The sequence below is a fragment of the Crassostrea angulata genome, unplaced genomic scaffold (assembly GCF_025612915.1).
Source record: "Crassostrea angulata isolate pt1a10 unplaced genomic scaffold, ASM2561291v2 HiC_scaffold_223, whole genome shotgun sequence".
In the NCBI taxonomy this organism is placed as follows: Eukaryota; Metazoa; Mollusca; class Bivalvia; order Ostreida; family Ostreidae; genus Magallana; species Magallana angulata.
In genome coordinates this window covers 1-15,685 of record NW_026441776.1, presented here as the reverse complement: position 1 = coordinate 15,685, position 15,685 = coordinate 1, and the positions used below count along the sequence as shown (strand labels likewise).

The 15,685-nt window shown below is 34.8% G+C and overlaps 1 protein-coding gene and 1 pseudogene across 1 annotated transcript; one reads left to right on the top strand and one right to left on the bottom strand.

Annotated features, from left to right (window-relative positions):
• Window positions 1-7,309: 7,309 nt before the first annotated feature.
• Window positions 7,310-10,456, top strand: LOC128169813 (uncharacterized). The gene is made up of 5 exons (XM_052835876.1): window positions 7,310-7,390; window positions 8,798-8,950; window positions 9,155-9,281; window positions 9,819-9,937; window positions 10,247-10,456. The coding sequence occupies exons 1-5, from the start codon at window positions 7,310-7,312 to the stop codon at window positions 10,454-10,456; spliced, it is 690 nt and encodes a 229-aa protein (XP_052691836.1).
• Window positions 10,457-13,754: 3,298 nt separating this feature from the next.
• LOC128169812 (uncharacterized) lies at window positions 13,755-14,346 on the bottom strand (annotated as a pseudogene).
• Between the last annotated feature and the right edge of the window lie 1,339 nt (window positions 14,347-15,685).

Below are 15,685 nucleotides of genomic sequence, written 5' to 3'. Positions count from 1 at the left end.
CACAATATAACACTATATAGGTAAAACAAAAATTGTTAAAATTCAGTTTATATTTCTGTTGACAAGATTATTCTGAAGTATATATAAACATACTATCGAATAAATTCATTTTGATTGGTCGACTACCGGTGTGATACCTTAAGCTTAATGTTTTTTTTCTGTATTTTCCGTATCCTGAAGAATCTAACATCGCTTCTCTAAATGCGGCTGTTATTATCGCGTCAGTTTAAATTGTTATATTTGTACCATGTCTTACTTATATTGACAATTATTTTTAAAATTTGTACATTGGATTTGCTTTCTTTTGTTTTCATTTATAATAGTCTAAGCAGTATATATTTTAACTGTGAACCTTTATATAAATTGTGCCTGTTTGGGAGGGTAACAGTTGAAATTAACAAACCGAGAAAACCATTGTACACGGACGCACAGCGGACATTGACAATAGGTTTCGGGGGTGACAAATTTAACTGTTACCCTCCAAAACAGGCACTATTTTTTTTTTAATGAATGTCTTAATTTCAGGGAAATGTTTGCTGCTTTTATTTAGAAATGACGTGAATCTAACGGCGAACCCTCCGCGCATGTAACAATTCGTTGTGTTATCCCGTTGCCATGTGTGTTTCTACCGTTGAGGGTAATAGAACGGATTATCAACTGCGTCTAAACCAATCAGATGTCAGTACTGAACATGAAAGTATAATGATATATTCTAAACAACATTTGAGAAAAAAAACCTATATAATTAGCCTTTAGCAAGTGTTCGGTATCATTCTGTTTCATAACTACGGAGTCATTAATTAACAGCTTTTTTTTAAAATTTTAAACAAAACAGTATAGAGGAAATTTCTATATAACTTTTTTTCTGATTGTATAGTTCAGATAGAAAAATCAATTAAGACATTTTGAAGCTTACAGTATTTTTTGTGGGTGTGCTGATTAAGTTACATAAAAACTTGTAATACACCTGTATTGAAACATTGTGATAATTATTTAATATAAATGGATTATAAGTTCGTTTAGCTTATCACCACAAATATTAATGATAAAAAAATTGTGATTGTTATTTCTTTACAATCCTATTGAAAATCAAATGTAGTCGTACATCACGTAAAAAGGGCATCAGACCCTAACCCCTCCAGTTGAATTTATGACGATAAAAACGACATACGTCATAACGCCATAATGAGCACAAATTAGATACCGACAATTTATCTGGAAGTGAAAAAGGAAACATATACATTGACTATTTAACAGAAATGGCCATTTTCTATTATTTACAATGAATAACGGAAGTAAAATGATTGGTTTATTATTTTGACTGACTAATATAAATTGCATGATTGTTTTTGTTTGTTGTTGTATATATCTTGATTTTGTTAAGTTTAATGTTCTTAAGAAAGATATTGATTGTTCAGCAATTAAAGAAAATACTTTTGTGGTTTTGATGTTTTATTCCAGTATGGAATGGTTTTCTTGATATTATCGGATAAAAAGTAATCATGGTAGTCCCTGAACAAGTTGTTGCCTCCTCTGTATTCCATCTCTTCCATCGGGGTACACATTTGGATAATTATTAGGGTTGCCATTGTTTGGATCAATTGTCGGTAAATCCTCGACACCATCGTGATGCAAGATACAAAGATTGTACAATATACATCAATATACCATTGTCTTGATTATCTCCTCTGAGTCATGTAAGGTTATTTCTTGTAGGCGCCGAAACTTTTGTTCTAGATTATCAATAGCCCTCTCTACTACTTAACGTGCAGATGACAAAACTCGATTAAACCTTCTTTGATTTATGTTCAAACGGCCATTGTCTTTCATTGGAGGGATATTCGCTGTCTGGTATTATGTATTTAATCACATCGAACTACTGTCCAGCAGTGCATAATTAAAGAGACTTGAATTACGTAGTACACGAGCATCATGCAGCAGTGCATAATTAAAGAGACTTGAATGACGTAGTACACGAGCATCATGCACGAGTGCATAATTAAAGAGATTTAAATTACCTAGTACACGAGCATCATGCAGCAGGGCTTAATTAAAGAGACTTGAATTACGTAGTACACGAGCACCATGAGTTGATCCTGGCCAGCATGTGTATTTGTCCCGTAACATTAAATCAGCATCTACTACTACTTGTTGAAGTATTATATGCTCGTTTGCACAACTGACAACGGTTGTAATTATTACTGTGATGTTTAATTATGGTCTGCATACAACACTTACATATATAATATAAGGCAAGTAACCGCTCTGCACTTACAAATGTCTGCAACCCACACCGCAACTCACCATGCACCACACACCATGTACACAACAGCAAGACGACATTCATCAACTCACGCATGCGCACACTCACCCGGTATCAAGTTAACTCGCTCCCATGTACATTCTCACCACACTACATATCTAATAAATACTGTTCTTCACAGCTGTATTTTGTTTTGTTTTGTAAACAATGTAGTAATTAAATAGGTGGTTGATGTATAATTGGTGAAAAATGAATCCCACTTTATGGAATACCTAAACGATGAGTATGTTCAAATTCCATGCATATGCAATTTATAGTTGCTCAGGTATTTGTGTTGAGTGTCTATTTAATAAAATTGAGACTAAATGCAAACCAGTTGTCTATTAATAGTTAGTTGGTATCTGTTTGTTGATGTCTGATGTGTTAAAAATTGATCCTATTATATACGGCATGCCTTAACAAAAAGTTTGTTAATATTACAAGCATTTGCGAGAAATAGTTGATGAGAAATCTTGGAACGGACACACAAAAGGTGAAACAGGTTGTGCCCGAGGCCGAGTAGGCTAGAGCCCTGGGACCCCTGAGCTGGCGGTAGGGCGGCGGCTAATGAGTTTACCCCGGAGTTCCGGACTGATTGGCAAAGCCAAGTGGCAGGTACACAGACTTGCAATGATAATCGAGGTCGTATCAAATGCACAAACCGTCTAGCGGGAAGTATCTTAAAAATTGATGAGGAATCAATAAGGAAAGTTGACATCTATTTGAAGGAAACTAGATATGCAAAAATTATATCTAAATCCTTCACAATAAAAAGTACTGCTGTAAAAATTTACTTTCTACAGCAAATTGATTAAAGTAAACGTTTACATATACAATGTTTTTGTTTCAATTTTTAAAACTGAATTGGTTTTGGAATATTGGAAAATTAAATAAGAAGTAAACATTTCAATCCAGATCAATACAGTACATATTACATATACCGATCAGACCGCAACCAAACAGAAAGTAAACCCCAACTTAACCCAGCGTTTACTTTCCGGATTAACTAGATTGGACCCAGAGTAAACCTAGAGTGGGCACAGGGATTAAACCGGTCAGAAGTATACCCCTGAAAGCAGACGCTAGCTGAGTATTGGAAATATACAAGAAACAGGAATTACAGGTCGGAGGACGGTAAAATAAAAGACGGTTATGCTTCACACTTCAGTGCGTACAGTTGACCTTAAAAACAATTTCCGAGTAAACCCGAGTGGACCCAAATTTTCAAATAGTAAACCCCAAAAGTAAACACGGAGTTTTGTTGGGGGTTACTCTGGTGTTAGGTTGGTCTGATCGGCACTGTGTATGCATGAAATGTGCCGGCGAGTGACCGCAGCTGTGCCAAGTAGTCCATGTAGCTGGAGACAACTATACAGTACATCAGTGTTAAGGTTCTGAAACTAACGCCTTGACCCACAGGAACACGAGGAAAGCATACGGCATTGAGAGAGAGAATCAGTAAAAAATCTGATATGGTCCTTAGCTGTTCAGCTTACTCCTTCAGGACATATTCCATAAAAGACGAACTACCGTCGTATGAGTATTGTTAATATATTACATTGTTATTGTCACTCTCAAAGTGTTAATTTACTGAGAGATGGACGGATTGGATAAAATGGATTAAAGATAAATAATATTAAATTTTACTATAAATATCTAAGGTTGGGGATGAACCCGGCATTATTGTTCCTCCTTTGACGAAATACATGAGAATATCAACGAATTTGAAAACGATGTCAAGACTAGTTTCAAGTATTTCGCAAAGGAGGAGGACAAGGAATGGTGGAATTGCTTTTTCCGCAATTATGATGCCAATGGTAAGTAGACTGCCAATTGCAATCAAGATTAAATAAAAATTAAAATTATTATTATTTTACAAGTGAAATTTTGTTATTCTAGACACCAATCCATCATGACCATTAGAGGACTTGGCTGCAGAAACACGAAGTAAGCTAAAAATTTACTTTGACATTAGATATATTTAGTTTAAATCTGTGCTGCTAATTAGATTTACACTTGTAATTGATTGGTTTTTTGTTTTTTTTTTGAATTTCTATTTTATTGTTTTAATTTCCAATATGTTCGATTGGAAGGGCATTATTCAAACCTATTTCCTTGCCTTTTTTACGGGCCGCCGGAAGGCGGTCCGTTATTTGATACACATTTAAATATTGTTACTGCGTTTCTGCGGGATAGTTCTTTTTTAATAGAATTAACACTATGCTTATTTTTATGAATTAAACGTAAATTTGCATGTAGAAATATGTTTTATGCCTTTTAGAAAATATCACATATTTTTTGTTTTACTCGTAAATGAAAAGTAGTCCATACTTAGTAGATTGTCGTATTTGACGCGTTTTTATCGAGACTATAATCTATTCGGGAAATTTCGGAGTTCTTCATTATTTTCAAAACAATGCATCAGGATCGGTATGCGGGACATACTAAAGACCTGAAATACGAAAGACCTGAATGTCATTAAATTTTATATAAATGATACATTTGAATTTCTATGTGCCGTGTCAAAGAAAATGACTATATAATGCATTAAGTTTTCATTCAATACAATGCAACAAAAAAAACAAAAAAAAAGGTTTGAAATACATAATCTCCAAGAGAAAAATGATAAGTTGAACTTTTTATTAGAGTAATGTAAAAATCAATGTGTTCTCCTTTACTTCATACTATGGCAATGATCATACAATTTCCGTTAAAAATGCTTACAGTAACAAAATCGATTCTTTATGATAATAGTAAAATGTTAAACTTCAAAACAAGTTGCTGAAAGTATATTAAAATTTACCATACAAATTAGTACAACCAACTCTTATTTTCTTCTTTGTGGTGTGTTTTTATGTAAACAACCAATGATTCATACAACATTTATATTTTTTGCGGCCCATTTGACGCTTGCGTCAATATGATTTCTTGTTTTAATTTGAAGAACAAATGAATTTTAAGACTAATCTTACATTACAGAGAAACACTCACGTGCAAATGAAGAAGAGTTTGGGGATCCCTTCACATTGGACTTACAAGAAACCCCCATACCTACAGTAAGTTTATTTAATAAGAACCTAATATTTATTCATTATTCATGATATAGCTAAAATGCATTTTAGAACATTATTATTTTGTTAACATAGGTTGTTATCTGAAAAGGCGCTACCGCTACTAAACCTAGGCCTGTCAGTAATGTTGACTTCGTCCTGTTGGACATACCATAATATGCCGGCGAGTGACCAAAGCTGTGCCAAGTAGTCAATGTAGCTGGAGACAACTTCACAGTGCATTGGTATAGAGGTTCCAAAACTACCGCCTAAACTCCATGCAAGAGAAGAATTCTAGGAACGCGAGGAAAGCAAGAGGCATGGACAGAGAAAATGAACAAACAACAGATATGGTCCTCAGCTATTAAGCTTACAGCTTCAGGACATATTCCAAAAAAGATAAAAGACGAACTAGAGTCGTATAAACATTTTTAATACATGTATCATCCGTAGGTGTATATATGTCATATTGTATATTAATATTTCATAAAAGTCTTGAGTGTTTCTATCGGGGGCGGAAATGTGACCGCTCCATGTACATATTATATTGTGTAGTAATATTTCATTAATTATATCTGGAGTGTTTCTATCGGGGGCGGAAATGTGACCTTTCCATGCACTGTTAACAACATTGTGTAGTCATATTTCATAAATTATCGTCATTAACACAGTGCTTGCATTACCAGCCAAACGACACCCCGTCCATTTGGTGCAATACTATAGAAGCGTCCAAAATGTCTTGGAGTTTCTTAGAGGAAAATGAGAGTATATTCGTGTTATTAAATGGTCGGAAGGTTGTCGATTTAGACAGTGGGGAAGAGTATGGAGCTATAGAGACAATTGACCAAAGAAAAAAAGCGGATGAGTTGTGGGTGATTTTTATACCCCCCGCAAACAAAGTTTGGGGGGTATATAGGAATCACCTTGTCCGTCCGTCTGTCTGTGCAATCGTGTCCGGTCCATATCTTTCTTATGGACACATGGTGTCAGCGGTGAAAACTCATCTATAGACTCTCGAACACTGGTATATATATGTGACCGCGCAGATGTGTACGGTGCTAGGTAATTCTTCTGGATCTGCATCGGTCGTGTGCAGTACGAACCGGGTGAGGGAATGTTGGCGTAAAGGGTATAAGATATAAGGTTGTGGCGCGTTGTGGGCCGTAAGGTAATAACGAAGGGTAGGTTTGCCGTATTCCCGAAGGTCCACCAGTATACAGTTCCAGAGAAATAAACTGGCAATTGATGAAGGATTCCGTTTTTATTGGTCGAGACTCAACGATGGCAACATTATAACAATTTAACAGGCAGACATGCTACAAACAAGTCGGATATGGCCAGTAGTGGCCTCCGGACTCAAGACTCTGGGTGAGTCGGACGTGGCCGAGGCTGGCCGCCGTATTCCAGACTGCCGATTGACAATTGTACATCATTATTTATAAGAATCTGAACAATAAGTATAAATTGACAGGTGATGACATAAGTAAGCTGAGTGAAAGGTTCACAGATATAAAATAATTAAATAGACTCAATGAGTCTTTGATGTCCAAGACATGTAAAGCTGATAATTGCACATTGTTGTTTTGAGAGATTAACAGTCCTTGAGACGTGGCACTCTGTCTCTTTGAAATCACATATAGAGTCCGAAAAGTGTCAATCATAAAATAAACTTGTAACTTAGTAAGATATAAATTGTGAGAAAATATTACGAAACAGATGTTGAATTTTAAAAGTAAAGTCCAAAATAAAGTTATAATTAAACAGTGAATTTTGCACGGTGATAGTTTCCCACCGCTCCGGGGAAAACACGTCCTCGTGTTTTGAATGGAATATCACATTTCTCCTATGTTCTTTGATTTTCTTACACCGGTGACGGACGTTTGAAGACAGCTGAAGTTTCTACAGTTGACCGTTGTTTCCTGGTGATGAACAGAGAAAAATGTCTGCATAGTTCATGATGGCTGGAACTTTTGTTGTCCATCGTTGTTACGTTGAGACTGAGTTGATGTTCAAAGGGGGAAACTCGCTGGCTGAAGAGGTCCAGGATCAGACTACTGCAAAATATATGCAGCAGCCCCGGGCGTTGTTGTTACCCTTAGGATTCATCCACCAATTGTGACCGCGTAGTTTTTACGGTGCTAGAGAATTCTTCTGGGTCTGCATCGGTCGTGTGCAGTACGAACCGGGTGAGGGAATGTTGGCGTAAAGGGTATAAGGTATAAGGTTGAGGCGCGCTGTGGGCCGTAAGGTAAAAACGAAGGGGGGTAGGTTTGCCGTATTCCCGAAGGTCCACCAGTATACAGTTCCAGAGAAATAAACCAAGTGATGAAGGATTCCGTATTTATTGGACGAGATTCAACGATGGCAACATTAAAACATTTTAACAGACAGACATTGTACAAACAAGTCGGATATGGCCAGTAGTGGCCTCCGGACTCAAGACTCTGGGTGAGTCGGACGTGGCCGAGGCTGGCCGCCGTATTCCAGACTGCCGATTGACAATTGTACATCATTATTTATAAGAATCTGAACAATAAGTATAAATTGACAGGTGATGACATAAGTAAGCTGAGTGAAAGGTTCACAGATATAAAATAATTAAATAGACTCAATGAGTCTTTGATGTCCAAGACATGTAAAGCTGATAATTGCACATTGTTGTTTTGAGAGATTAACAGTCCTTGAGACGTGGCACTCTGTCTCTTTGAAATCACATATAGAGTCCGAAAAGTGTCAATCATAAAATAAACTTGTAACTTAGTAAGATATAAATTGTGAGAAAATATTACGAAACAGATGTTGAATTTTAAAAGTAAAGTCCAAAATAAAGTTATAATTAAACAGTGAATTTTGCACGGTGATATATATATGAATTCTAATGCACACGTTTGTATTTTTTCTAAAATTCTGCTAAAATCAACACTCCACGTGCGACTATCGTGAAAGTATGGCGCCCCCCTGAGGAGAATGCTGAAGCGCCAGTAATTGTGCTTTGATAAATCGAAACTTACGTTTACCGTCTGAATTAAACATTCTCTCTGTTAATGTATCGGAAAACTATAAGACATGGAAGCGTCAGATTGAAATATACCTCATAGCAAGCGACACAGCGAAATTTCCCGAGGAAATTCAAACTGCAACAATTATCAACTGGTGGTGAGCGACTTCTGAAAATTTATGATCACTTTGAATGGGCACATGGCAAAGATAAGAACCACCCTCAAGATGTTTTTCGAAAGATTGAACAATATTGTAATCCTCGTAAAAACGAAGTGGCTGAATCACATAAATTTTGGAGAAATCACTTATGATCTACATACAATCTAAACAGTAAAATATGTTAAAGTGTATTTTGTTCTGTGCAGGGAGGTTGGTTTTAGAAATATGAGGAGAGTCCATTCATAAAAGTATGAACTTAAAGGCATAGCTTCTTGCTGCATTTTAGATATTGATATGCAATGTTTCTTTAATCAGATTGAAGGCTTACAATCAGAGAAAAACTGGTCAAGATGATGTTCAGGCACAATTGATGAAAGAGCTGACTTCATTCGAAGCACACCTTTTAATGACTCAGGAAGTTGTTGAGATACGAGGAAAGGTTTGTAAATGATAATTATCTCCATTAGAAAATGCACTTAAAAATAATATTTTCGTATTTTGTCTATCCCGATAAAAATAGAATATAAATACCAAAAAGATGCCTACGTACAGCGATGACATCAACCATGTTTGTTGCAATTCTTTTGGTCACTTAGTGTAGAACAATAAGTCAATGATATAAGTCCATGAGTTTCTATTTTAGGTTGGAAGATGTGTTCCAGTTATTTTACCTCTGGAAACGCGCCAGGCTTTAAGTTTTATTGCAAGCAAGATAGTCCGAAAGGCATGTTCCATTCCAGTTGAATCTCCATACCTTTTTGGTAGCAAAAGTAAGTGCAGAGTTTGTATGTTTATAAATCAGTTATACATAAAATGGGGGATTCAGATAATTCATAGCTTGACTGCCTGTGAACAGTAAATTATGCTATCCTCTCCACTGAATGCAATAATTCGTGAAATAATCCTTTACCTTATTAGAATAAATTAATTGCAGCAAATTTTCTGCAATTTAATTCAAAACTGCATTATTTAATAGGAGTAGCAAACTATTAGCTGCCAAAAGATTTCCAGAAACTTTTTATTTTTGCAGTTTTCTGTCGGTACTGGTAAATATCTAGCTAACAAATTTTAAGTTGCCATAAGACGACCAAAAACAGTTCTTATCCTTTTCATACAATAGCAGAAACAAACATAGCCAAATGTTTGCCAGATATTGTTCTTGACAATTTCATGCTGGCTGGACAGCATTAAATTTAAAGATTTAAATATTATAAATAGGTTACCAGTTATACAATTGTTGGCAATAAGCTAAAAAATAATCTTAAATAGCTAGATGTATTTTATTTCTCCATTGATTTTTATTGCAGCTGGAGGTGTATTTAGGGCGTATGATGCCATATCAATTGTTGCTAAAGAGGCCGGGCTGTCAAGTCCAAGCCTTATTCGTACAAGTAATATGAGGAAATATATGGCCACCATGGTTCAGGTAAAAATCAATATCCTTTCCATACTCTTTAATCTGTGGTTGTTTGGACAAATTGTTATTTTATAAATGGTCAAATATATTGAAAACAGTTCACTTTCTCACTGGTAAACCATAATTATATTTCTTTGTTGCTTATGTCAAGATGCATCAAGTGCTCAGTTTGGCAAGTGCGCTTTGGATCATCCCACACCCCTCAATCATATATTTTCTTTTTTCTCATGCCATTGCAAGGGTAGATTTGCAATGCACGCTAGTAAACAGTATTACTATGTTATGTTTTACACTACAATTACATACTTTTATGAACAGGCTCTTGATACCAGTGAAGCTGAGAGGAGTTGGATCATACAACACCTAGGGCATAATATGGATGTGCATTTACACCATTACAGACAAACATCTGATGTACTAGAAAGAACAGAAAAAGCAACGATTTTGTTGATTCAAGATTTTGGAATAGTGCCCCATTATGTGGTAAGAAAACTTTCCGATATTCAGTTGGATGGTAAGTTATTTTGATTTTGATTTTGATGTCATAGCATGCACCAGACAGAATGCATCAGATATATTTATAGCTACAAATTGGAAAGTCATTTTTAGACTTCATTAGACAATACACAAATTTTTAAGGGTGTTTTGATTAGTTCTTTTGCAAAGCAAGTCCAATCCTACCTTCACACACTTTGACTTGGTGTTAATTCCTAAAGGAATTAGATTTCATTTGGCTGCATACTTTTCTGCACCTCATTTTAGCTAGCATTATTAATTTGCATTTTCAAAGATTTTGAAATTTAGAGAAATACAAAATTTAGTTAATTTCAGCTGTTACTACCTTTTTACAAACAATATTTTTATGATGATCCAAATGAATATAAGACACTATTGGATCAAACTGGGATGTACTGTATCATTCTTGTGTAACGGAATGTTACGTAGATTTACGTACAAGATTTACACTTGCACAAATCTTGAATTTTCAAAACATTTTCAGATATCATTTCAACTGGTGAAAGTACATCTGATGAGGGTTCTCAAGAAAAGCCAGCAATTGAACAGCAGCAAGATGATGACAGGGTTATTCCAGAGTACAATGGGAATCCCATGAATAGTGATGATGAAGATGGATGTAAGTTTAGATAAACTATATACATGTATACGATTCATTATACTCAGCATGGATATCATTATATGGATCATGGTATACAAGTAATAATAAATGTGTGCTCAGGAAATTAAAACAAAGGAGAAATCACTTATGATGTATTGAAATACGAAGTAAAAATGCTGATGAAGGATTCGGGTTATACTAAAGAACAGAAAGACTTTGCTATTAGAAGATCCTTAACTGGACCTGCAATAAGGATGATAATGTATCAGGGATTAGATAAGTCACTATTGGAGATACTGGCTCCGGGATCATGAAACTGTCCTAAATTTTAGTGCGAATTTTGTCTTGCATCTAAGATTAAGACTTAGTTAGGATTGCTAACTTAAGTGGATCATAAAACAATCTAAAATAAAACTTAGATAAGATTTGTCTTAGCTTAGACCTCATAGCAAGTCCCGCGATTTTTCGACCGAATTGTTAAAAGTGGAACTCTTCTTCGTTCGAAGATTCCTATCGTCTGCATCGTAAACATTATAATAATCATGATCATGAATAGCATTAGCGATAATGATAAAGCAAAACGATAACGGAAGATGAACTGGGACCCAAAGGAGGAGGTAGTTTTAGTGGAGGGGGTGTCCAAGCGGGAACATTTGTTGTTCGGGAAGCTGGACGGGCCAGGAAGAACCACGACCGAGAAGGCAAACGATTTATTGAATATGTAAGATGTTTTTCCTTTTCATCATGCTTATCGCAATATGTTGGATAATCACAAAATTATAAAATCATACTAATAAGATGCTTCAAGCAAATATTAGTATAGTTTTAACTATATAACATGACAGTTATACAGACGTCTTTACACACTTTCACAGAGGGAAATAACTTCAAAAGCAAGTCAACAAATGGAAAAGCCTAGACTATAGATAGAAATACATATATCGCTTTTTTACATGACCAAACTCAAATAATTTTACAACTCGCCAATTTTCATGCCATTCATATAAAGATATATGCATAAGTATATAGTTGTAACACAGTTGCAACCCCACACGATATTTTTTCAAGGATGTCTCTGGCCTGTGTCATCGGAGCGAGGGGCATTAACCTGTCTCCTGGTGGTCTGTACTTGGTGTTAGCCACCAGAAGCCACCGGTAGAGGCTCCACCGTACCCCTGTGTCTGATGTTCCCATGACGGATAACCTGTCCTAGCACTGATATACGGGCACCCTTCAACAGGACATCTGTATACTGAGACACATTCTTGGTGGTACTCCGGCAGTCCTTATAACTCTGGAAAAACAATCCCTCACACCTTTCTACTTCGCATTACATTCCACCCTCTTTCCAGGGGGGACGTATATCCCGGTCTAGTTTCATCAATTCTTCCTCACTGACAAACAGGTGCAGTACAAATCCTTCCATTGACATCTCCCCGAAAATATTTCAACCAATATACTAAATACTTTTATTCAAAATCTGCATGTAGTTACAGTGTATAGAATAGAGCGCTCAACAGACCAACTGTCTATGAAATGTTTTAAAAATGGCCTTTAATTTGGCATTTAATTTATAAAATGGCATTGAAACTGGTTTGCCTTCACAAATTTCACGATTTTTCTTCCATTTTTATCGACAGAAATTCCTAATGTGTTGTAGTCTAATAGTAATAGCTTTTTAAGACTCAAGTCATCATGATAAAAATATCGTTATTAAGGTTCCTTAATGATACACGTTAAACGAATTTTAGAAACATACAACAATAAAACAAATAATATATTCATAAATAATAAAATTTTACCATGTTTTATTGTCCTTGTATACATGTATTTTTTTATATAATATAATAATCATTTTTTTGAAGCAATATATTTATTGCTGGACAAGAATGCATCATACATTTTGTCCATCTATCATATACAGTAATCTCTGACAGATATTGAAAAGTATATTTAGTTCTTATAAAAAAATATACAAGTATAAAACATGTAAACAGGTAAAAAGATGTTATGTTTTACAAAAAAATACAAGCATATACAAAAATGGAAATAAAAAAAAATCATCTTCACTCCCTTCATCATCATCATTGATGATCTCAATATTAGCACCATTATATTAACAAAAAGAGAAGCACCATGAGTACATGAAAATCTGTAAGACAATAATAAAAATATGTAAACGAGCAAGATTAGTTTTTTAAATATTTTTGTATACATAGTTTTATGTATTACACATTATGACATTTATAGATAACAAAACTAAAAACAAAAGCTTCTTAAATAAACAGTTCTACAGATTCTTGTGGAAAAAAAATAAAAATACAACAAAAAATGTTACTGACCGAAATTTGTCTCAAAATAATCCTGGTTGGCACAATCACATAATTTTATTTAATGATAACTCCATATACTTGCATGTAAATATTACAATATCACAATGAATACACTACCAAAGAAACTAATATTTATTTTGCTAACAAGATAGTCAAAGGGAAGTAACTTCTAAATGCAAAACAGAAAACATGAAAATGTAGCAGCATAAAAAAAATTCTGAAAACAAAGACAGTTTACCATTAATGAAGAATGTTCAACAGAACAACTTGTAACTATTGACAAAAAATATTGTTTAAAATTTAGACCAAGAATATTGCTTTATATTGTATAGTTACTTTCCTTTGCTAATCTAACAACACTTGATCAAAATTAAAACTAAACTACACTGGTTTTAGACCAGTTTTGTCTTCGGGCACAGGACAGTCTGGTTCTGTGCCCTACTGGCTCTTCCTCTTCCTCTTCCTCCTCCTCCCGGTTAATCTCTGGCGTAATGGCGACACTAGTACTAGACGGTGAACCACTGATGGTGGAAGATGGTGGTGTGTGCATCACCATCAGTGGTATCACGCTCAGCTGTCCCGGGGAGAAGGCCGGGTTCAAAGTGGGCTGCTGTGTTGGCTGGTTATTTGTTGATGGCTCTTCCCCGCAGCATTTTTTGAGAAACCATTTCTTGAGTAATACCAAGAATGCGGCAACCGATGCCATAATCGCCCACATTATAAATCCTACAATTTTTTTTAGAAAAAATTAGTCATTTGACAACTGAGAAAAACATAAATTTATAACGTACATTAACAGATCATTTTTTTTTTAATTTAAACAGTTAATTGTACTGATAATTAGTTACTCTATGAAATTAAACTTCTGAAAAAAGCATGATAGTTAGACAACATGAAGTTCAAATGAATGTGAAGTAGTTACCTAAGGCCATGCCCGTAAGAGATTAAGTTTCCTCCGCTGAATTCATTGCCTTCAGAATCTTTTCTTTTAGATCCTTTATAGTCGTTCCTATAATAAATAATCCATAACCCTTTTTTTAAAAAAGGTTCAATCAATTTTAAGATTAACTTACCATGATTTTTAGACAGGGTAGTCTTTGTAAGAGTGGTGGTCGTCTCTGTTTGTTTGGTTCTTACAGTTGTCTCTATAAAATAATTTATATTTTCTGTAAGAGTTGTAACTCTTTATCCTACTACCAATTCTTTAAAAACGGAAAGCTGATCGACTAGATCGCTTTATTTTACTACACATTCCATAGTAAACTTTATTGACTCAATAAACCAATCATTTTGACGTTATAAGTCACGTGACTTAATAGCCAATACAGTGAATGAAAGTTCACACATCCCATGCTAAATTCTATTGACTCGATTGGCCAATCATTTTGACGTTATAAGTCACGTGATTTAATCAAATGAAGAATTTCCCACAGTGATGTTCCAATAAATGATACATGTAAACGTTCACCATTTAATTCGGTATATAAAGTCATTATGGTAATTATTACTTTTTTCTAGTAAACCTTTTTTTTTTTGATAACACGGTTGACCTTCTTTATTAAAATTTCTTACCGTGTTTTTCAGGCTGTGTGGTTACTGGAGTGGTGGTCGTCGTCTCTATTTGTTTAGTTCTTTCAGTTGTCTCTATAAAATAATTTATATTTTCGGTAAGAGTTGTAGTAATATAGTATGCTGATACTAGCACACTTTAGATCCACCCATTCCACTCTATAAGTCTACCAAATATGTAATATGTAAATATAGCAGAAGGCTTGGAGACTATCCCTACCCACTGTCACTCCACCCATTCCACTCTATAAGTCTACCAAATATGTAAATATAGCAGAAGGCTTGGAGACTATCCCTGCCCACTGTCACTTTAGATCAACCCATTCCACTCTATAAGTCTACCAAATGTAAATACAGCAGAAGGCTTGGAGACTATCCCTACCCACTGTACTGTTTAATATATACCAAATATGCAAATAAAGTTAAGGCTCAAATTCGTTTACTTATGTTCTTTCAGAAGGCTCAAGATCTGACTCCACCCATATGATAATAAGCAGAAGGTTAAAAAATCACACACTATATGTAACAGAAAACTTGGGAATTTAATGATTCCAGAATTGTCCATTGAACTATATTCTTAATATCATCATTATATAAATAGGACATTAATTCTAATTTATTCATTCCATTTGTAAATACCATCAGGGCACTGACTCGAATTTAACAATTATTTATTGACTGGAATTTAAAAAAAAAAAAAAAAAGAACAGACATTTATATTTATTGTTTTATAAAGTC

Excerpts from the sequence above, each read along its gene's own strand:
- LOC128169813 (XM_052835876.1), top strand. The coding sequence starts at position 7,310 with ATGGCTGGAACTTTTGTTGTCCATCGTTGTTACGTTGAGACTGAGTTG. Across the intron at positions 7,391-8,797 it reads GAAACTCGCTGGCTGAAGAG|ATATTGATATGCAATGTTTC; the intron begins GTCCAGGATCAG and ends GCTGCATTTTAG. Across the intron at positions 8,951-9,154 it reads TTGTTGAGATACGAGGAAAG|GTTGGAAGATGTGTTCCAGT; the intron begins GTTTGTAAATGA and ends TTTCTATTTTAG.